This window comes from Hypomesus transpacificus, unplaced genomic scaffold, assembly GCF_021917145.1.
Source record: "Hypomesus transpacificus isolate Combined female unplaced genomic scaffold, fHypTra1 scaffold_156, whole genome shotgun sequence".
Lineage (NCBI taxonomy): Eukaryota > Metazoa > Chordata > Actinopteri > Osmeriformes > Osmeridae > Hypomesus > Hypomesus transpacificus.
In genome coordinates, this window is record NW_025813723.1 from 451,157 (window position 1) to 474,607 (window position 23,451).

Genomic DNA, 23,451 nt, shown 5'->3' on the forward strand with positions numbered 1-23,451 from the left:
ATTTGACAATACTGTCGCTTTACACTGTGATCTGTGTGTCTCGTCTGATGACCCCATTGACATATCTTCTTGTGGTTCATCGTGGTTGGGCATCCCCCTATTACTGTGAAGGAACCCTCCAGGGGCCCACTAGGGGCCCGGAAGACCAGGGCCCACCAGCTCCATGGTTATCGAAAGGCAGAGACCCACCAGCCCCCAATTATTATGGCTCTACTCAGCAGAGGGCCGCCTAACAATCCTCACAATGTGGTCTTTGATATGTTGCGTATGTGTGTGAGAGAGAGAGAGAGCGGGGGGTAGACAGGCGAGGTCAAAGAAGCGCGAGAGAGAGACGAGAGCGCGAGAAGCAGAACGCCAAAGAGAACAAGAGAGAGACCGCGCCGGAGAGGTGCCGTGCAAAGAGCAGAGTAGGGAGTCGGATGTCGGCGGGATCCAGACAGGATCTCAGTCCTGATAAGATCTGTCAGTCCCCCTGTCCTTAGCAGATCCCCCTTCCCTTCCCTGCCGCCTGGGAGCCGTGCCGCAGCATGGACCCCGGTGTCGCCTTACCGTAAGTGATCCACTCCCAGCAGGGCTTCAATCAATCCTCTTAGCCCTGATGCTGTGGGCCACCTCTCCCCTGGGCCTCCCCGACCCTCTGTAGTGGGTGGCTCTGTGGTTCAGACACTGAACTCATGGTAGTCTGGTCTGCTGGAGGCTGGAGGGGGGAGGATGGAGGAGAGCAGAGGTGAGGATAGGGGGGAGAGGAGGGGTAGGAGGGGTAGGAGGAGAGGAAGAGGAGGGTGGAGAGGACAGCTTTCTTTCTCTTCCCTGACATGTCAGATAGACCTATCAAGCCTCGCCCCTGGAATATTTTCACCAATCAGAGGCCCCTCTTCTTTGATCAGAGAGTTTCACTTGAACTTTTGTTGGGGGAAAGTTTCATGGCTTTTTTCCCAATGACATTTAACGTCCAGGCGTGCTGCCAGATGGAGTGGCATTCAAAGAGAGTCCCCAGCCAGCCTGTCTGCACACAGGCAGGGAGATGAAGTGGATGGAGCACAGATAGAGATCATCCTCAACCTCACCTCAGGATCTTTCAGGGATAGTCTCACTGCTGAGGTCCTGGACATGGGCCTATGCACACCGTGTGCATGTTCCTGTATCTACAGTCGATGTCTCCTGTATCTTTGCCCAGCCTTCTGGTAGTCCTCGTTTCTCGATTCCCGTGTAACTGTGATACCATATATCTGTATGCTGCTGACACACTTCACTGACCCTCCTGTCTATCCTAACCTTCCATTTCAGTCCGACAGGGCCTGCCTCTCCCTGGCATGCCTGTGGGTGGACTCACACAACAGGCCTCGTCAGTGAGATGGAGGCTGTGTGGAAGGAGGGATGACGCCCAGGCCTCGTGTTTTGATCGCCCGAGAACGCTCTCTGACTTGATTATTGTGTATGGCCGGTTTTGAGAAGGGTGCACAGCAGCTATCTCTAATAGCTGTCAAAAGCGCTTCCCGCTGTCTCGACCACGGCACGCCCGGAGAGGCGCGGGAGATGAAGTCGGGGTGAGGAAAGTTTCCACCGTATTCAGTTGTGTTCTCCTACACGGCCTGTGCACTGAATTCTAACTCGCTTGGCTTTCTATAATTGACTAGATTGTTTTTTTGTATTCTCTGTGGCTTCTCTGCACGCCAGACAAGAAGGCCTTACCCGACAGGCTTCCGTCAGCTCACTCGGCGTTTATAATCTCCCAATGTAATGGACTTCTTTGCTCTAGAGAGGCAGTGAACTTAGATTAGTTTTCTGTCCTCTTTATTATCCTTTATACGGTGCCATTGTTGGTTGTGGACAATTCCAACAGCTATTTCTGCGGTTCTGGAAACCGTGCTGTATAGACTGGTTGTACCTCCACCACACACACCTCCCTCACCAGGCCTGTCCACCCCCTCCTAGTGCTGGCTTTCAGTCACCTGCTGACAGCCTGGGTTTTGCCCGACACCCCAGGCCCCACCTTCCCACCACCGAACACCTGTCTCTCCAGCCTATACATCACCACTGCTTCCAGCCCCACACCCTCACCATCCTCCACAATCCTCCCTGCCTCCTGCCCGTCTCAACCCTGTCCCCCAGCTGTCTGGCGACTCTGTGCACCCGGCTCCTCCTCTCCGTCCTGGGAGGGGCCTGTGGGCGCAGACAGCCGGGGAGGGCTCCGCCCCCCTGGAGGGCCTCGTTCCGCTGGAGCTGCACAAACAGAGCCTCAGCGCTGCCGACGGTAGCGACGACAACAATAACAATAATGGCAACAGACACGGGCCGTCGCATATTAGCATATTAGCGTATTAGCACATTAGCAGACTGCGGGCGTGAGGCCGGGCCTGCACATCCTTGTGTTTACACTGGAGGCAGCCTTGATAGCACGGGCCACGAAACCACCAGAGGCTAATTAGGTGGAAACAAACCCCCAAGTAGCCCTCCCCAAGCAGGGAGAGAAGGACGGGGGGGAGTGAGAAGGTAGGAGCAGGGGGGGGTTGGGGGGGGGTGGTTGGTGGGTTGGTCGGGAGGGGAATAGTGTTACTGCTGTAATCATTACAGGTTTTTATTTAGCTCTGCTGTGTTGCACCCGTCAGGCAGTTTAGAAGCCTCCCAGGATCAAGCTGAGAGAATACAATCTGACGAGGCAGAAGAAACAGCCTCCCTACCTCCCCCTCCCCTTCTCCTCCCCTCCTGTGGCCTGCTCACGCCTCCGTCTCTGCATAACACGCCGCGCCGTCGCAAATGAGATGCCTCGCGAAGGCGAGCGTTGTTTCCTTCGTGTCTGACGTGGAGATTCCACCTGCCTCAGCACGGCGAGGCGAGGCAACTCTATTATCGCCCCGTCAAACACTCCCACTCGCCCACAAAGCTGAGAAAACAGGCCTGTTTTTAAAAGGGCCGGGCGGAGGACAGACAGTCAGAGACATGTGTGTGCGGGACTGTTAAAGCAGAGCATGACTGCTTTCAGACTATGTCTCTCTCTGTGCCTCACTGGACAGCAAGGGACCAGCACAGTCCACAAACAGCTTTTATTACACTAAAGCTGTCTATGCCATCTAGACCTCTAACCAATGGGCCAGACATATTAACTGGCTGGTATAACAACATCTGTTTGTATGACAAGGGGTATGGCGTGTTGCTTTGAAACTTATTTAGGGTTAGGGTCAAGACCGAACGGTGCACTTCTAATCCGTGATGATCTCCTGCTTGTGCTGTATGCAGTATTTTACATGTTGCTTTGGATGAAAGGGTCTGAGTGTCGGCATGACCCTGATGGTGTTTGATCCTGCTACACACTGGCTGTTACGATGCAAACTGACGGTAGCCAGTAGATCCCTGTGACCACTTCCTGTCTCCAGTGTTTTCACGCTGTAGACATTAGTTTTCCTGGGTAATGACGCTAATTACAGCAGCAGCTCTCCACGCTGTTGTTTTCAATTACACCGAAGCGTCACCAATCACTTCACACGTGCGCCACGCAAAGTTATTTTCATTATTTCTGGTGCTGAATTAATTGACCACAAAATGTATTTGAACTTTGCTCAGCGGGTAAACGTTAATCAGTGTGCTAGCTTTTCAGTTCAAAAACTCAAAACGGTTTCACCCATTCCCCCCTCCCTTTCCCTCAGTTGTCAGTTTAACATAGTTAACAAAGAGTACAAACAGGCCAGGTTGGAACAGCCAGTCTTTATGGGTTATATTGTGTTGGCTGAAAACCCCATCCCTCTGCCCTCTTTCCAAGGCCCTAAGGTCAAACTTCTCAGTACGGTGATGTTCTGTGATGTTCTTTATGTTTTTACCTCTCACTTGCACTGTCGGAGACGAGCAACAAAGAGACAGACAAAGAGAAAGACAGTCAGAGAGACAGAGAGAGACAGAGAGAGAGAGACAGAGAGAGAGACAGAGAGAGACAGAGAGAGACAGAGAGAGAGAGAGTCAGAGAGAGAGAGACAGAGAGAGAGACAGAGAGAGAGGCAGAGAGAGACAGAGAGAGAGAGAGAGACAGAGAGAGAGAAGGGTAGAAAGAGATAGCATGACAGAGAGACGTGACAGAGAGAGGCGGCGTGTCTGCAGACACGGCTGCTCCATTGTAAAGAGACTGACAGGTTTGTCTGGGCTTTCTCTGCTGTGGCACGGAGCAGAAAAGCTGGGTCACCGGGGACGACGCTTCAGTCAGCCATGTTCGCTCGGCTCCTTGTTCCTGTCCTCCCTGTACGCACTCGGAAATGTGCGTGCACACACAGGCGCACACGCGCGCGCACACACGCTTGTTGATAGAGTGAGAGACAAATTGTTCTTTCTCTCACGGCTCCTAATAGTCAATGATGTTCTGAATTCAAATCTGTCCGATTTTCTGACTCCAAAAAGAGAGAGAGAGAGAAAGAGACAGAGAGAGGTACAGACAGAGAGAGAGAGAGGCAGACAGAGAGAGAGAGGCAGACAGAGAGAGAGAGGCAGACAGAGAGAGAGAGGCAGACAGAGAGTGAAATACAGACAGATAAAGAGAAAAACGGGTGTGGACCATCAGAAGGACAGTAGAGAAGGGTCCATGCTAAACTGTTATTGGAGTCAGGTGGCTGAGCGGTTAGGGAATCAGGCTAGTAATCATAAAGTTGCTGGTTCAATTCCTGGCCGTACCAAATCACGTTGTGTCCTTGGGCAAGGCACTTCACCCTACTTGTCTCGGGGGGAATGTCACCGTACTTACTGTAAGTCGCTCCGGATAAGAGTGTGTGTTAAATGTATATATTGTTGTAATATTATCCCATTCAGTCTGAAGTACTTTAGCTACCTAGTGCACAGGTGAAGGCTGTGTTCATCTGTAATTGAGGTCAGATCTCTAGTTAAGACCATCTCCTAGACTTATGTTTCACTACACTCCAACTACAGGTGTCTGACCTTGCACCTTTGGCGAAGAGCCTTCCCTTTATGCTCTGTTCTGTGCTTTCACATTCAGAGGATGTTTCCTTTATGGACTATGCCACCCACAAAGACTCAAATTAATGGCATTTGTGTCTGTGTTTGAATCCAAGGATATTTCCACAGTAGTCATCTAGGGACTCAGTACAGCACTGAAAATGTACGTCCTCGAAAGGAACATCCCTCCATCCCTTCTTCTCTCCTCCCTTCATCATCACTGGCTTCCTCTGAATTTTCTGTTCTGCATTCCTCTCCTTCCCTGTTCTTTCTCTGCATACTTCCCTTCTCCTCTCCTCTCTTCCTCTTCTGGAGGGTTGGAATGCCCTGCTCTGTTTCCAAACCCTCCTTTAGAATGTAACGCTTTAGTCCTAACTTTCTCTCTCTCTCTCTCTCTCTCTCTCTCTCTCTCTCTCTCTCTCTCTCTCTCTCTCTCTCTCTCTCTCTCTCTCTCTGACTCTCTTCCTTTCTTTTCTTTCTTTCTTTCTTTCTTTCTTTCTTTCTTTCTTTCTTTCTTTCTCTCTTTCCTTTTTTCTCTCATTCTTAGTCTCCATATGTATCCCTGTCTCGCTCTCTCTGTCTCGCTCTCCCTGTCTCTATCTCTCTCTTTGTCTATCTCTTTTCTCTTTCAATTACTCCTCTCGATCTCTTAGTACAATTTAATTCAAGTGACTTATTGGCATGAAAAAAACTGATTATAGTTGCCTAAGGCTTGCCAACTATCATAATTAATTGACATGAAACAGAAATACACTATTTTCAATTAATAACTATAATAAAATATTTTCTAAATCATTAAGATTGATGTGCATTCAAGGACAATATGTTTACAAATTGATTGCTGTATGGATCGCAAACAACTAGTTAATCAAAATGTGACAAAAGCATAACAGTTCTCTCACTCTGAATATCTGATGATCTGTGCCTCTGCCTCTGCCTCTGTCTCTGTCTCTGCCTCTGTCTCTGCCTGCCTCTGTTGCTCTGTCACCACCCTCCCTCTCTCCCCCTTTCATTCATTCTCTGTCCCTCTCATTTATATGCCAGAGCAATCCTCGTTTCTGCTGTGCTGCTGCATCCAGCCATTCATCCTGGGTCTGTCTGCACCTGTCACACACACACACAAACACACACATACACAGAGTCAATCTCAGCATGGCCCCTATTTAACGAGTAGGAGGTCATCTTCAATGAAAGACCCCCAGCAGGAGACAGGAACAGATGAGAGGCTCCAAACACTGGGACTAGAATCCAGTGTAGACGTGCAACAGGAAGGTTTCCTCAAAAGACACTAGTCCAGATCAACATATCGTGTGTTGTGCAGGCCTTAGGTGTGACTTGTGAGTCTCGTCAGACGTGCTGTGTATCCAGGGCTTGTGGCCCCGCACTCTGATACCTGCTAAGGGACACGGCGGTGGATCAGGGTGGAGGAAAAGCTCTGGGACACAGATGGAGGATCTTTTGTGTGTGTGCGTGTGTGTGTGGGTGTGTGTGCGTGTTTCCACTCGTATGCAAGTGACTGGGTCCACCTGACGCACGACTCCCACCCTCTCATTCTACACGCAGGCCTTATTCGATGCGAAGTACATAGAGACAAACTTATTTCATGTGAAGCACATCCAGGTAAGCCCCCCCCCCCCTCCCCCCGTGATCCCTGTAGTTCAAGCCTGGCACTTCACAACCTCCCCCAGCTCATGTCTTCCACACAAATGCCCCCGTGTCCCGGACATGGCCTCGAGGCTGCCAGAGGAGAGAGTCTGAGCCTCCAAACCCTCAATCCGATCTCGTTATTCCGAACTCCCCCTCTGGCCCACTCGCTAGGCGGCGAGGCGCTGGAGCACAGAGGGGCGTGTGCGCCGGCCCATCTCTAACCTAGTCTGCACGCGGGCCAGTCGGTGGAGAAGCTGAGCGTTCGAAGGCCTCTCGCTGCCGCCTCTGTTGGTTGTGTTGTTGTGGCCGGCAGGCTAGCCTCAGGCTCCAGTCATGGAGACGGTGGAGTCCGCCTTTTGACTCAGTGGAGGTGACAGGTTGGAGCCCTGTAGTTCAACTAATAATCCCGCCATTTTTCACTCTTAATAGAGGAGCTTAACCATATTGTGTAATGTGATTGGAAATAGACATTCGCTCCTTCTTTATCTATCTATCTATCTATCTATCTATCTATCTATCTATCTATCTATCTGTCTCTCTCTCTCTCTCTCTCTCTCTCTCTCTCTCTCTCTCTCTCTCTCTCTCTCTCTCTCTCTCTCTCTTTTCCTGTCCCTCTCTCTTTGTGCCAGGCTTTTCTGGGTGTCCTCCCATACCCACTGCTCTTCCCTGGCATCATTCATGGTGGCCACACAAGCGTGGTATTAAATCACACAAAGACTTCTGATTTCCCTGTGGGATTGGGTCCCCCTGAGCTGAACAAGGCTGGGCTGGACTTGGTGGCAAACACACTCCCTCCCACACACTCCCTCTCACACACTCTCACACACACACACTTACATGAACACACACACACACACACACACACAACCACACACATGATGTCACTGGAAGAGTAGCACATAACTCCCCGTCTTCCCCTTCTAGTATTTCAATTTCAAATTTTTTTTTTCTTTCTCTTCCACCCTGTTGGTCTCCCTGGCGCATAGCACATTCAGCTACAGTACATAAGAACATTAGTGGACTATAAAGTAGCTACAGGTGCTTGTGTGTGTGTGTGTGTGTGTGTGTGTGCGTGCGTGTAGAGATGCCAGTGACAGGAAAGGCCTCCGTCAGACCTACCATGATGCAACGCTACCTAATATGGTGTCGGTGGCGTGTTTATCTCTCCATTTGGAGCAATCAATAGATCAACGGATCAGATCCATAATTACGTCTCACTTTGTGCGAACGGACAAGTCAATATAGCTAAAGTGGACCAGGCTCAGGCCGGCTGTGTGGGTGGGTGGGGGGGAGCTGGTGGGGTCGGAATCACCTTGAGTTTGTGAATCTCCAAGTCACGCGGCAGGGGGTTAGAGAGGGCATATTGATCTGATTAGCTCCATGGCCTTCTCTGTTCATGCGTGACATGCATGAACGGCGCCAATGACATCAACAGCTCTCGGGTAGTGCAGCAGTCTCATACACATGCTCTGTCTGCTAGCTCCCTGTCCTGCTGTAGTCTAGTACACATGCTCTGTGTGCTAGCTCCCTGTCCTGCTGTAGTCTAGTACACATGCTCTGTGTGCTAGCTCCCTGTCCTGCTGTAGTCTAGAACACATGCTCTGTATGATAGCTCCCTGTCCTGCTGTAGTCTAGTACACATGCTCTGTGTGCTAGCTCCCTGTCCTGCTGTAGTCTAGTACACATGTTCTGTGTGCTAGTTCCCTGTCCTGCTGTAGTCTAGTACACATGCTCTGTGTGCTAGCTCCCTGTCCTGCTGTAGTCTAGTACACATGCTCTGTGTGCTAGCTCCCTGTCCTGCTGTAGTCTAGAACACATGCTCTGTATGATAGCTCCCTGTCCTGCTGTAGTCTAGTACACATGCTCTGTGTGCTAGCTCCCTGTCCTGCTGTAGTCTAGTACACATGTTCTGTGTGCTAGCTCCCTGTCCTGCTGTAGTCTAGTACACATGCTCTGTGTGCTAGCTCCCTGTCCTGCTGTAGTCTAGTACATATGTTCTGTGTGCTAGTTCCCTGTCCTGCTGTAGTCTAGTACACATGCTCTGTGTGCTAGCTCCCTGTCCTGCTGTAGTCTAGTACACATGTTCTGTGTGCTAGCTCCCTGTCCTGCTGTAGTCTAGTACACATGTTCTGTGTGCTAGCTCCCTGTCCTGCTGTAGTCTAGTACACATGTTCTGTGTGCTAGCTCCCTGTCCTGCTGTAGTCTAGAACACATGCTCTGTGTGCTAGCTCCCTGTCCTGCTGTAGTCTAGTACACATGTTCTGTGTGCTAGCTCCCTGTCCTGCTGTAGTCTAGTACACATGCTCTGTGTGCTAGCTCCCTGTCCTGCTGTAGTCTAGTACACATGCTCTGTGTACTAGCTCCCTGTCCTGCTGTAGTCTAGTACACATGCTCTGTGTGCTAGCTCCCTGTCCTGCTGTAGTCTAGTACACATGCTCTGTGTGCTAGCTCCCTGTCCTGCTGTAGTCTAGTACACATGTTCTGTGTGCTAGCTCCCTGTCCTGCTGTAGTCTAGTACACATGTTCTGTGTGCTAGCTCCCTGTCCTGCTGTAGTCTAGAACACATGCTCTGTGTGCTAGCTCCCTGTCCTGCTGTAGTCTAGTACACATGTTCTGTGTGCTAGCTCCCTGTCCTGCTGTAGTCTAGTACACATGCTCTGTGTGCTAGCTCCCTGTCCTGCTGTAGTCTAGAACACATGCTCTGTGTGCTAGCTCCCTGTCCTACTGTAGTCTAGAACACATGCTCTGTGTGCTAATTCCCTTCCTTGCATCTTTACACCCTATCCATCTCTCTGTCCTGCTATAGTCGTACACACCATAAGCTCATAAGCTGAATGTGGGTTTTATGAATGGAGTTTTCTGCATTGTGGTGGGTGTGTGTGTGTGTGTGTGGGGGGGATGCCCTAGTGTCCCGGCCGCTGGCTTCCCGTACTGGGGAGGTCTGGGGGGCAGGGAGGGGCGAGCTTGGAGAAGATGGGGGTTCGAGAAACGTGTGGACCTTTTTAAAAGAGCCAGGGGCTGCTGTGCAAATCGATCGCTTTGAACTCTGTTGAACAGCAGCTCAGCTGAGACCAGCTCTCTTAATGAAACCCCTCTCCACGAAGGCACTCTGGGACAAATAGCCTGCCGTGGAACAAATGTGTGATCTTTAGGAAATTGATTTTCAGAGGGAGGTTTTTAACAGAGGGCTGAGCGATGCATTGATAGACCATTCTAAAACATGTCTACTGCAGATGCTTGGACACACTGTGCACCAGACACAGGATGACTCACCAGGTTACCCCCCCCCCCCCCCCCCCCCTCTCACTACCTTGACTGCTCTGGAGGGTAACAAGGCCCCGGACTGCACAGGGGCCAAGGTGGAGTCTGTCCGTAGCTTGGGGGTCTTAGTAAATCATGTTCACATTCATTCTGTTACACCCGACAGTTTTCTGGACTCTCCAATGTCACCCAGGATCACTGAGCTGGCAGAACAGCCAGCTATCCTATGCATGTGTGTGTAGGTGTATAGTATGTGTAGATGTGGCTAGAGATGTGTGCGTGTGTCTTTGTGAGTGTGCGACGCATTAACGGTCATGAAATCTGACCTGCTTGATGTCCTAGACAGTTATTCACCATCGTCTCCCCTTACACACAGCTGAGAGCCTTCTCATGTTTGGGTAAGGGATGAGAAGAATACGCCTGTAGCTCAAAACACACACACACACGTTAACACACACACGCACATTAACACACACACATACGCATTCTCTCACACACGCATTCACAAAAGCATTATCAATGCATGAAGATTGTCTGTGCTTTTCATGGCTTTACAAAAGGATTCAGTGGCCTGGTGACAGAGAGCAGGATTAGACCTAACCTCTAAGGGTTCCTTTCTAAAGCCTCTTTGTGTGTGTGTGAAAAGCAACATAGCGTCCCAAGATCGCCTGCCTCTCAGCTATGTCCTACATTCTGTAGTCTTTGTTTATGCCTGTTGAAAATAGCATAGGGACAATGACAGCACCAAGGGCTGCTCTGCTCTGACTGTGTGACGATGTGTTTGTGCGTAGAGTTTGTGTGTGTGTGTTATGTCGTATGTTGTTTGACGGTATGATTAATTGTACTTGACCTGACTTAGTCTCAACTCGAGAGGTCAAGTGATCCGGGGCCGACAGTACAGTCCTGTTCTTGCCTGCCAGAACTGTGTGTCTGGACCCTGTGTGTCTGGACCCTGTGTGCCTGTGTGTCTGGACCCTGTGTGTCTGGACCCTGTGTGTCTGTGTGTCTGGACCCTGTGTGTCTGGACCCTGTGTGTCTGGACCCTGTGTGTCTGTGTGTCTGGACCCTGTGTGCCTGTGTGTCTGGACCCTGTGTGTCTGGACCCTGTGTGTCTGTGTGTCTGGACCCTGTGTGTCTGGACCCTGTGTGTCTGGACCCTGTGTGTCTGTGTGTCTGGACCCTGTGTGCCTGAACCCTGTGTGTCTGGACCCTGTGTGTCTGTGTGTCTGGACCCTGTGTGCCTGAACCCTGTGTGTCTGTGTGTCTGGACCCTGTGTGCCTGAACCCTGTGTGTCTGGACCCTGTGTGTCTGTGTGTCTGGACCCTGTGTGTCTGTGTGTCTGGACCCTGTGTGTCTGGACCCTGTGTGTCTGTGTGTCTGGACCCTGTGTGTCTGGACCCTGTGTGTCTGGACCCTGTGTGTCTGTGTGTCTGGACCCTGTGTGCCTGAACCCTGTGTGTCTGGACCCTGTGTGTCTGTGTGTCTGGACCCTGTGTGCCTGAACCCTGTGTGTCTGTGTGTCTGGACCCTGTGTGTCTGGACCCTGTGTGTCTGGACCCTGTGTGTCTGTGTGTCTGGACCCTGTGTGTCTGTGTTTCCGGACCCTGTGTGTCTGGACCCTGTGTGTCTGGACCCTGTGTGTCTGGACCCTGTGTGCCTGTGTGTCTGGACCCTGTGTGTCTGTGTGTCTGGTGGTGTCGAAGGCTCCAGCCCTCGTCCCAGCCTGGTTTGGAGCAGAGTGGAGGGCTGGTGAAGGAGCACAGTTGTGTTGTGATAATGACCCCCCCCCCCACCACCCACCATCACAAACACTGTGTAGAGGAGGGCTGGTGAAGGATCACTGCTGACTGTTCTAATCTCTTCTGGGGTAGCGTTGTGATGAACCCCCCCCCCCCCCCCCCACACACACACACACACACACCACCACCACCACCACATAGTCTGTAGAGGAGCAGGCTGGAAAAAAAAACAAACAGGAGGTCAGTGGAGCGTGAGCAGGAAATTACCGGGAAAAATCACTTCCTGTTTTATTTATTTATTTACCGTCTCTCTCTCTCTCTCTCTCTCTCTCTCTCTCTCTCTCTCTCTCTCTCTCTCTCTCTCTCTCTCTCTCTCTCTCTCTCTCTCTCTCTCTCTCTCTGTCATTGTTTTGGATAATAAATGGAGATGGGAGTGGACTGTGTGTTTGTGTTGTGTGTATTCTGTGTGTTTCCATGTAAAGTGTGTATGTATCCTTGCTATTGTCTGGGGTGAGTGTTTGTGTGTGTGCGTGTTTTTGTGTGCATACGTGTGTGTGTGTGTGGTGTGAACAGCGACCCTCTCTATCATCCCCAGGGCTGACCTGGTTTCCAGTGTCAAATGGCAGTTGGTCTGTAGTGCTCTTCATCCGTCCAGCAGTAGACAGTGTTACAGTGGGTCCTCATCCACCCAGCAGTAGACAGTGTTACAGTGGGTCCTCATCCACCCAGCAGTAGACTGTGTTACAGTGGGTCCTCATCCACCCAGCAGTAGACAGTGTTATAGTGGGTCCTCATCCACCCAGCAGTAGACTGTGTTACAGTGGGTCCTCATCCACCCAGCAGTAGACAGTGTTACAGTGGGTCCTCATCCACCCAGCAGTAGACTGTGTTACAGTGGGTCCTCATCCACCCAGCAGTAGACTGTGTTACAGTGGGTCCTCATCCACCCAGCAGTAGACAGTGTTACAGTGGGTCCTCATCCACCCAGCAGTAGACTGTGTTACAGTGGGTCCTCATCCACCCAGCAGTAGACAGTGTTACAGTGGGTCCTCATCCACCCAGCAGTAAACAGTGTTACATTGGGTCCTCATCCACCCAGCAGTAGACTGTGTTACAGTGGGTCCTCATCCACCCAGCAGTAGACAGTGTTACAGTGGGTCCTCATCCACCCAGCAGTAGACTGTGTTACAGTGGGTCCTCATCCACCCAGCAGTAGACTGTGTTACAGTGGGTCCTCATCCACCCAGCAGTAGACTGTGTTACAGTGGGTCCTCATCCATCCAGACTCCAGCAGTGTTAGATCATCATCACTGCCTCTGATAGATGCTGGTGGACCGGAGAAATGGCTTCCGGAACGTGACTGAGAACCAGGCAGGTTTTACAGCTTTCGCTTCGCAGTATATTATATATATATATTTAAATATGTGTGTGTGTAGCCTGTGTGTACTGTGCTTGTGTGTGTTTGTATGCATGTGTGTGTGTGTGTGGGTGTGTACTGTATACGCGTCTGTCACTCCCTCCATCTCTGTCTGACTCAGAGCAGGGTCTATTAAAGGTGTGTCGCCCGCATTGATTTACAGTAGGTATATAAATAATAACCCCACCCCCTCCCTTTCCAGACATGCATCACCCCAATCCCAAAACGGTTCACCCTTCATTATCTCTCTCTTTTCTCTCATATTTTTGCTCTCCTCTCATCCTGCAGTCTGTCCTTCTTTCTCGCTCACCCCATTCCTCTTCATCCTCCTATCTCCGGTGCACAGCTTTCCCTCCAGTTGTTCCTCTCTTCGTCCTCCCCTCTTTCACCAACACTTCCTTGTTCCAAACAAGTTCTATCTCTTTCTCGTTTCTAATTTCCTCTTCTCTGATTGGCTCAATTGTCCCTGCAGAGAGGAAGTGGTGTGTTCTGCTCTGTTACGTGTGTATGTGAGAATGTGGCTGTGCGTGTGTGGAAAAAAAACCCTGGACAAATGGGCTGCTAATAAAACAGATAGCAGAGCTGTGCAAACATGCCGGTAATGCCTTGCCGTGTGTGTGTGTGTGTGTGTGATGCTCTATGACATAGAGAGCAAGTCAGTCTGATTAGGGTCAACTTCCTCTCAGCCCATCACTTTTTTCTGTCCTTCTGTCACTATCCGTTTATTCTTATTGGAACTTCCTCCCCTCTGCGCCACTGTCTGTCCACGGTGTTCTGGGCTTCAGCAATAGGGAGCTGCGCTGTTCCCGCCGGCCGGCCTTCTCTGTGGCTCTCTTGTTGTTGTGGACAAGCTGAAACAAAGGCCTGGGAGAATACCCAGCCTCAGCCCCAGCTCTTGACCCAGCCTCAGCCCCAGCCCCAGCCCCAGCCTCAGCGCCAGCAGTAACCCAATGACAGACCAGGCTATTGTGTGAATGTGTGGGCTGTCTGCCCACAGCCTCAGTCATCTCTGCAGCATTTCTTCTCCTTATCTCCAGAAGGGATCCTTCATGTACGGTAGTAAACATACAAGCTCCTTCATGCAGTATACTTTTTTTCAGTAGTTATCCTCCTCTCTCTCTCCTCTCCACATCTTCTTATTCGTATTATTCTTGACTCCGCACAGTCGGATAGTGTGATGAATTTTAAGACAAGGAGGGCGCAAGGGAGACCAAAAGAAATCGAAACATAGAAATAAGGTAAACAGGTAGATACTCAGAGACAGAGACGTGTAGCTTGTGTGTGTGTGTGCTCGCGCGTGTGTGTGTGTGAGAAAAAAGTTTTGCTCAGGGTCCAGGGCTGGGTATTGCATTATGGGGTTCCTTTAGGTGATATATTAAGAATCTCTACTGTGCTTCTCCCCAGTGCTTTGTTCAACTGTGTTGCCGCTTGTGATCATTCACAACATAGGATGTGTGCAGGGCTGGCAACTAACTTCTCTCCTCACGGACAGTGAGGAAACAAACGTGTGTGAAATGGTGTGCGCAAAAGAAAGTTGGGAAAGGTTGAACAAATATTTTCTAAAAGGTTTCAAAAGGTTTCAAAAGGTTTTCCAAATGTTTTCCAATATAATGTTTAGAATTTTTTTTTTTCGAAAGGTTAGAAAATATTTTGAGTAAGACCAGGATACATATATCGGAGGTGGGAGGAGAAGAGCACAGAACATATCAAAGATTTGGATCTACCAATGTTCCTGCATCAGTCTATGGGCAATCTGACAAGACAGACACCTAGCGAGCTAGCTTCCCCAGGACAGTATCTCATTAGCAAAGCCCGGGGCTAACTGGCTATGTTTGGACTCTGGCTCCCCTCTCTGGACTGAGGTTCTGGGGGTGATAGCTGGGGTCAAGTTTGGGCCACTGATATTGGCATATCAGTCATACATGACTAAGCATTGGTACATCCACCTCCTCCTCTCCTCTATTTGTCTCTCCTCTTCCCTCTCCTCCTGTCTCATGCTGTCTTCAGGAGGTTTCCACAGCAAGCATTTCTATAAATATGCATGCTGCCGTTTATTCAAGGCACCACAGGGTGAAGAGGAGACCAAGGCAGACTGTGCTTGGGGATAGTGATATGAACCCTACAGAGAGTGTGTGTGTTTGTGTTTGTGGGAGTCTGTAGGATTTCAGATGTTGGCAAGGCAGGATTCTGTCGGTGTGGCGGCAGCAAAGGGACCATGCCTCATTAGGGAGACAGGGATGTACCCTTCGTATTGGATGGTTTGTGTGAGTGTATGTGTGTGTGTGTGTGTTTGTTTCTGATCTCAGACTAAGTGAGCATGTCATGTTTGTTTGCCTTTCGTTGTATTTTTCTACTCTCTAATTCTGTCGGCCGCTTTGTTATTTACCAATTCTCCCCTCTATTCCCGACACCACCCTGCAGCTGTCAATCAATCAGTCCCCCCCCCCTCATCCCATCACTAGTGGCCCTGCACCACCACGAGAATACAAACCAGCACATCAATGAATAATTTAATCCAAGCAGGAATACATAAATGGGTAAACAGACACATGAAACAAAATGCAAACTATTGCAGCAAGCATAAATTAGTGGACCACGCTAGGTTGGGAGGGGTTGGAGTGTGTGTGTGTGTGTTGGGGGGGGGGGGGGGCGCACTCTGTCCTTCCAGACAGACTGGTGGGAGTGTGTGTGGGGGCACACTCTGTTCCTCCAGACAGACTACCGGTCACATAGAACACTAGGTTGGTAGTGGTAGTGTAGGTTCAGTGGGCCTGCTCATTCATTCATCAAGTTATTCATTTATTCCGGTATTTCATACATTGTTAGACAAATTAAAAAGTCTGAGTGTATTTAGAATACAGCGTGTTTATCAGTAGGCCAGGGAAGATAGACACAAATGTTATTATGTCTGGATATTAGAGACATTTTGAAACATTATATCCCCTTGGTGTGGGCCAATGTGATTTATTAGGCACAGAAAATGGATCTGAAAACAATGAAATTCAATCCTGGGCCAGACAGCTTTTGGGATTGCTAAGCAGAAACAAATTGCCAACTTGTTTCCTGAAACAGGTATTTTTAAAATCAAAGATCCATGGAAAAAGACGAGGTGGTTTAGCCAATTGTTTTCGCGTTTGTGAGCCTGGAGAGCATGGGTCAGGGAGTCTGGAGAAGCACTGCGGTGCTGGTCAGGGGCTGACAGTCCAGCGTCGGAGGGGCCCCGCATGGCTCCATAGCGACTGAGCCGGTCGCAGAGGGCTGGGGGTGACAGAGTGGCTCATTTGAGTGTCAGTCGGGGACCCAGGATGGATGGAGATCCAGGCCCAGGCCCCGTCGGACTGACTGCCTGATCGTAAATAGTGGAGGCTGTGTGGGAAGAGGACGTCTGTCGTCAGGCAGTCTGCATGGCCTCCTCTGTGGCCATACTGCTGCGCAGGCCCTGACTCCCCAAAGAGAGGGGGGATTTATCACCAGCCGGAGATAAGACAAGGCTATTATTGTTCCTGTCCTCCTCCCCTCCTCCCCCCTCTCTCTCCCTCTCTCCTGCTTCCTCCCCCTCCCCTGCATGTAACACATCCCCTTCCCTTCCTCTTCTTTTCTTCTCGTGTTCCACACTCCCCCCGCTCCCCCCCCCTTCCTTCTCCTTTGTCTTCTCCCCCCCGCCCCCCCGTGCTCCTTCTCTCCTCTTCCATCTTCTTCTCTTCATCTCTTGCTCCTCGGTTCACGCTGCCCTCCTCCGTCGCCTCTTCATTTCTCTCGTGCCTTCCTTTCTCCTTACCATTGTCTTTCTTTCCTCTCTCCGCTGATAAGATCAGGGGTGTAATGACTGGAGGGATGATTGGAATCAGACAGGGAGGGGGGGGATAATGACTCGACTGGTGTTCTACACAGGGACAGTCATCACCCTCTAATCACAACCAGATAGACGGAGAGACGGGCGGAGAGACAAATGGAGGGAAGAGACGTCATTGTGAAAAATGAGTTGAGAAGGTTTTCGGGTCAGCCTCTAGTTTTTCGGAATTTCGTCCTCATTCGCTTGACACTTTCCTCGTTTTTTTCTTCTTGTCAGACTACCAGCACTCTCCCGCCACCAAGGCATGCATTTGTCCTGTTCATTCTTTTTAATCTCAGCCTCCTTCTCCCTCTCTCCCTGTAAGTGTTCTGTCCCTCGGCTAAAACTCTCAGTCCCCTGACCTTGCTGGTATTCGAAACTGTTGTTGTTGTGGTTGTTCTCATTCTTTTTCTTGTCGGTGTCTAAACCCCGACAACAACCCCTACGCCAGGTCTGGTATGTGGAGGACACAGTCTGAAGGCTGGCGGCGGGGGTTGGACGTTTGGGGAGGGGCGGGGCTGTGCGGATGGTCAGCACGTAGATGAACGAATCAGAGAGCCCGATCGGACAGAACGAAAAGGCTGTTTCGAAAATGCCAGGCGCACAAAGGTACCGGTCTGACCGAACTAGGAAGTCGTGAGCCTCAAAATGCCTCATAGCAGGTGTTGTGATTCGACGGCGAGGAGGAGAGCGGTTTTAAGACGGGGGGCTGGAGCAGAACCCCTCCCCCTTGCTGTCAGCTGTCCGACAGCAGGCGTGTGAGACAGAGGGAGAAGATGGATGGGCTGTTGGAGCAGGGGCTCACCTACGCGCTCACCTCCTCCACACACACACACTTCCTCTCTGCCTACTGCTCCATGCCTCTCTCCCTCTCAGCGCTCCATAACACGTTAGCTTCGCTCCTGCCTGCCTCGTTTGTTTACAAATGTATGCTTATGAGCTCGGGGCCTCTGGAGACGCGTGACCCCTGCGCGCACGCTCTAATTCCTTCCCCGGTGACACGGTGGCTGTGCCTGTCCTGGTTGCACACAGCTAGAAGGATTCTTATCTTCTCCGTTTTAAGGAGAAGGGCTGCTCCTGTTGCACGACAGCTGTGTGTGTGCTTGATAGCTCAGAGAGGCATTAACGTCTTACAGAAGGAGTGGACTGCCTGCTGTAGGACACATGTCTTCTCCAGAAGCACACTGTTGACGCTGCCATATCTTAAAGGCTGGAATAGCCAACAGAAAGTACCATGATAGAGGAAAAAGACACACACACAGCCACTGGATTGCATTCAACTGGCATTACCCGAACCTTCACAGGCAGCAGTCATTTATTGATTAGATTAGGTGCACCTGTGTGCAACAGCACACAGAGGGCAACATCAAGAGCACATTCGAGAACACAAATGTTATGCAACAGTTTAACACCCCCACTTTCTCTTATACTCTTGATGTGATTGCACCAAACATAAAACACAGAAATTTCTCAATCCTGGCTTTAGTTACAGGCTTAGTTAGAATATCTGCCACCATGTCTACTGTTGAACAATATTCAATGGAGACTTTCCCATCACTGATTGCCGATCGAACAAAATGATACTTGATATCAACATGTTTGCATCTTTGTCGACATACAGGATTCTTTGACAATGCAATAGCGCCTTGATTGTCCTCAAAAATCATCACTGGTACATAGTCACATCCATTGTCCATTGCACTCAATAACTGTACAAGATACATGCTTTCCTGGACTGTAGCTGACAGTGCCATATACTCTGCTTCACATGTGGATAAAGCAACTGTACGTTGTTTCTTAGATTTCCAGGAAATAACAGGCCCTGTCTCAGACAAACTAAAACAGTATCCAGTAGTACTTCTCCTATCAATATGATCTGCTGCCCAGTCAGCATCACTATATCCTACAAGTTTGAGATTTACGTCACTTTTTTTGTAACACAATTTCTGGTTTACAGTTCCCTTTAAATACCTCAAGACGTGTTTTGCTGTTATCCAGTGTGGTTCTTTTGGTTCAGATAAGTGTTGTGATAACTTACTGACCACCCAACTCAGATCTGGTCGAGTACATGTCATGAGATAAATCAAACTGCCAACAACTTCTCGATACATCTTTGGATTGACAGGTTCACCTTCATTGTCAAATTTCAGTTTGTTTTCACATGGGGTTGATCTTGGTTTGCAGTCGGTCATATCAAACCTCTCCAATATCTTTGTAATATACCTTTTCTGACTCATCTTTACTTCACCTTCTCTCTGTGTGAAGTCAATGCCTAGGAAGTGTTTAAGTTTACCAAGATCTTTCATTTTAAACTTAGCTCCCAACATCTCTTTCACATTTGTGACTGTTTGATTGTCCCTTGCTGCGATGATAAGATCATCGACCCAGATTAGTAATATTACCCTCTCACTTTCAGTTTGTTTACTGTACACACAGTGGTCGGCTGGATTTTGAATAAAACCATTGTCAGTTAGAAAATCATGCAACGTTTTATTCCAATTCCGTCCTGACTGTTTCAGACCATACAGGGATTTGTTAAGTTTACAGACTAGTTCCTCACCTGTCTCTGACTTAACTTTAAATCCTTCAGGCTGTTCCATATACACCTCACAGTCAATAGGTGCATGTAGATATGCAGTTTTAACATCCATCTGATGCAAGTCTAAATCATGTTGTGCTGCTAGCTGCATTAGACTACGCACAGACGTCAAATTAGCAGTTGGAGAAAAGGTTTCATTATAATCAATGCCTGCAACTTGACTATAACCTTTTGCCACATATCTGGCTTTGCATGTTTTTGTCTCATTTCCTGTTTCATCTAGATTTTCTTTTACTGTGTAAACCCATCTGCCCCCCACTGCATGTTTACCTTTTGGCAATGTGGTCAGAGTAAAGGTATCATTATCACTCAGAGAATCCATTTCCTCGTTCATAGCTTTAGCCCATAGATCTGAACTTGGTGAGCTCATAGCTTCCTTCAGGGTTTGAGGTACATCATATATAACTCTGTAACAATAATCAATACTGGGTATTTCATGATCGTCATCACATTTTACTTTATAGTCACAGTCTTGATAGTACTTAGGAGCTCTCCTTTGCCTACTTGGATAGCGTGAATTGTGACTACTCTCATCCTCATCTGTAGTGGCATTAGAGTCACAGATCTCTGCATTAGGCTCCTGTTTGAATGTTTTGTTATTTCTACCTCTGGCAGGTTCGTTTTAGCCCTCTCCCTGTAAAGAATATCTTCACTCATGTCAGAATCTGTCTGAGTCTCACCTTCCTTCACACTTTTTGAGATGAACTTCACCAGCCTGTGTTTGAGTACTCTCCCAGTGTCTCTGTAAAAGACTAGATATGCAGGGCTATTTTTGTCATACCCCACAAAAATCCCTTTTTCACATCGTGAGTCTAGCTTTTTCTTGTTTTGTTTGTATGCATAGCACACTGACCCAAATGTTGTCATCCTTGAAAGATCAGGCTTTTTCTCCGTCAACATGTAATACGAAGTCTGTCCTGTTCGTCTGGTATAACACCTGTTGCGAATAGCTGCAGCAGTCTGAACTGCATATGTCCACAACTCTTTTGGAAGATTACTCTCAATTAACATGCATCTTGCCATCTCAAAGAGTGTTCTCCAATTTCTTTCAGCTGTCCCATTTTGATGGGGAGAATAAGGAGCTGAAGTCTCATGCCGAATGGCGTTTTTACTCAATAAGGACTGAAACTCTTTAGATGTAAATTCTGTACCATTATCAGATCTCACACATCTGATTTTCCCATGAGGTGCAACATCAGCAATGAATTTCTCTGTAGCTTTAACTGTGTCACTCTTTACTTTTAAGAAATACACAAAAACTGCTCCTGAATAGTCATCAGTAAATGCCAATGCGTACCTGAAGCCATCTTTTGCTGCTGGCTCTATAGGTCCTGACAAATCTGTATGTACAAGTGCAAGTGCTACCTTTGCCCTTTCATCTGGTTCTCGGTTTCTGCTCTGGGCGAATTTACCTTTCATGCAGACTTCACATTTCAGATTAGACACATCAGTTTTACCTTTAATTTTCATCCCCTCTGTGACACTTTCCAACTTTAACACATCATCATAGTTGCAGTGACCTAGAATCTCGTGCCATGTTTGAAGATCGTAACACCCATGACATTCATCAACATCATCACTTTCATGTGTTACGGTGCTTAAATAGTACAGTCTATCATATACCTGAATGTCAAATTTCGTACCGTCTTTATGAATGAGCTCATCTTGTCCCTCCTTGAAGATGACAGTTGCTCCTCAGGCGGTCGCTGCCTTGACTGAGAAGATGTCTTGGGGAAACGATGGGACGTACAATGCCTTGGTCAGCATTGTGTCCACCGCACGTCCTCTGCTGTCCATCAGGCTAACGTTGGCCAAACCTCTCTTCAGTGCGATGCCACTGGTTCTCTCTCCATCAGCCAACTCCAAGATATGCTTCTGCGGCTTAAAACCCGGATCAAAACTCCTGAACTGTGCCATGTCAGTTACAATGTGCGAAGTGGCTCCAGTATCGACCATAAGACCTCTTTTCTTTAGTCCACCAACGGGGGCGTCATCCACCTGGCCCACCTTGAACGCAAACGTGTGGTCCTCCTCATCCACCGCCTGTTTCACATTGTCTCGTCCCCGACGCCTGCAGTTTGCATCTCTGTGGGTGGAACTCTTACAAAAACTGCACCACTGTCTCTGTTCTCTGTGTTCACCAGTAGCAGGACACCCCATGGCCTTATGTCCCTTCTGGCCGCAGTTGTAACAGGTCAGCTTTCCTTCACAGCCAAGTCTTCCTTTTACTTTCATCACGCTGTCATCACCTGAGCTGGCAGAACTAAACTTTTCTGTGCTTTCATAGCTCCTTAGTTTTGTTTTAAACTCAGCAAAGGTCAACTTTTCATCACTTTGGGTAATGTGGATAGAGAATGGTTTAAATGAGTCTGGCAAACCTTTCAGAGTCATTGCAATCAATAAACCATCACTTAAAGTTTCTTCTGCATGTCTCAGTGCTGTGATGGCAGTCTCTGCACGAATAATATAGTCTGTGACGCTCTCATTTACAGCTTTTTGAAGGGATGTAAGCTCTGTGTATAGGTTGATCACACGGGGCTTCCCCTTACCAGCATAATGGTCTCTCAGAATCTGTAGGGCCTTCCTACCATCGTCAGCTGCATCTCTCATCACCAGTGACAGGCTTTTGTCATCCAACACTTGAATCAGTTCAGCATAGACCTCTTCATTTCTTTTGGCGTCTTGTTCTGCACCCTCGTCCTCCTCGTCTGGCTCTTGCAGTATGGTGCTCTTCAGACCTTGTAGACGCAGGTACGCAAGGAACTTAGTTTCCCACAACTCATATTTTCTCTCATCTCCATCGAAACATAAACGATTCCATCGGCTTCCAAACTCTTTTCTGGGCCCATAACCTGTTGACGCTGCCATATCTTAAAGGCTGGAATAGCCAACAGAAAGTACCATGATAGAGGAAAAAGACACACACACAGCCACTGGATTGCATTCAACTGGCATTACCCGAACCTTCACAGGCAGCAGTCATTTATTGATTAGATTAGGTGCACCTGTGTGCAACAGCACACAGAGGGCAACATCAAGAGCACATTCGAGAACACAAATGTTATGCAACAGTTTAACACACACGCACGCACGTACACACGTACTACACAAACACACACATTTACACCCACCACACACCGACACACACACCCCCACACCCGCACACACTTTTGTCTGTGTACGAAGGCAGCTACACACAGTCATCCTCATAACGTCATGGAGCTTTGCTCCGTAAGGCTCACACACAGGGCTGTAGTGTAAACACACCCTGCCACACGCCTGCCAGCACACACAAGCTTCCTCTGCCACAGGAACAAAGAGCTGGTTTATACGGACTGTGTTTTTGTGCCACTGGTCATAGGAGCCATAGCCTCCTAGCCTGGTCACAGTCCCCCCCACAGTGTGTTTGTGTGTGTGTGTGTGTAGGAGAGTCAGCTGTGTGTGTGTGTGCGTGCAGGAAACATTTCAGCTGGGTGTGTGTGTGTGTGTGTGTGTGGACGGGGGTGTCAGCTCTGTGTGTGTGTGTGTGTATGGGTGTGTCAGCTGTATGGGTACAAGCAAGTCTCTGTGGTGTATGCAAACGCTGAAACAGGCATGCAAACACCCACTGACCCACCACATACAAGTACCTATTTGATTGGAAGACATACAAACAAACACACACACACACAACCATGCACACCCACGCACACACGCACACAAACATCCCTCTGTGATACACAGGGGCGTACTAACATTCATTCAGAGCCTGAGTTTGGAGGTGGGCCTAAGCATGAGCCTCCTACCTCTTTAACAAGGTCCACATTCATCCACCCAGTCTGTCCCTTATCCCCCCTCCTCTCTACCCCAGCGAGGCAGGCCTCCATCCAGCCTCCCCCACCCAAACTCCTTTCCTCTTGATCCTCTTTTCCTTTTCCCCCTAACAGGCAGTAGCGACCCACCTCCCAGCCGCTCTTTATTGGATGTCCCGTTTCATTGAGCGTGATGGAAATGTTTCCCCGTTGCCGTGGCGACCGGGCCTGA

The 23,451-nt window shown here is 49.1% G+C and overlaps 2 protein-coding genes across 2 annotated transcripts in view; one reads left to right on the top strand and one right to left on the bottom strand.

Moving 5' to 3' along the window:
• b4galnt4a (beta-1,4-N-acetyl-galactosaminyl transferase 4a) overlaps window positions 1–23,451 on the top strand; it is a gene marked incomplete at its 3' end in the record, with an annotated part of 36,466 nt that overhangs the window by 5,988 nt on the left and 7,027 nt on the right. The window lies entirely within an intron of this gene.
• LOC124488946 lies at window positions 390–22,500 on the bottom strand. Its single transcript, XM_047051497.1, has 2 exons — window positions 21,072–22,500; window positions 390–697 (listed from the first exon to the last, which is right to left on the bottom strand). The coding sequence occupies exon 1, from the start codon at window positions 22,294–22,296 to the stop codon at window positions 21,124–21,126; it is 1,173 nt and encodes a 390-aa protein (XP_046907453.1). The 5' UTR covers window positions 22,297–22,500; the 3' UTR covers window positions 390–697; window positions 21,072–21,123.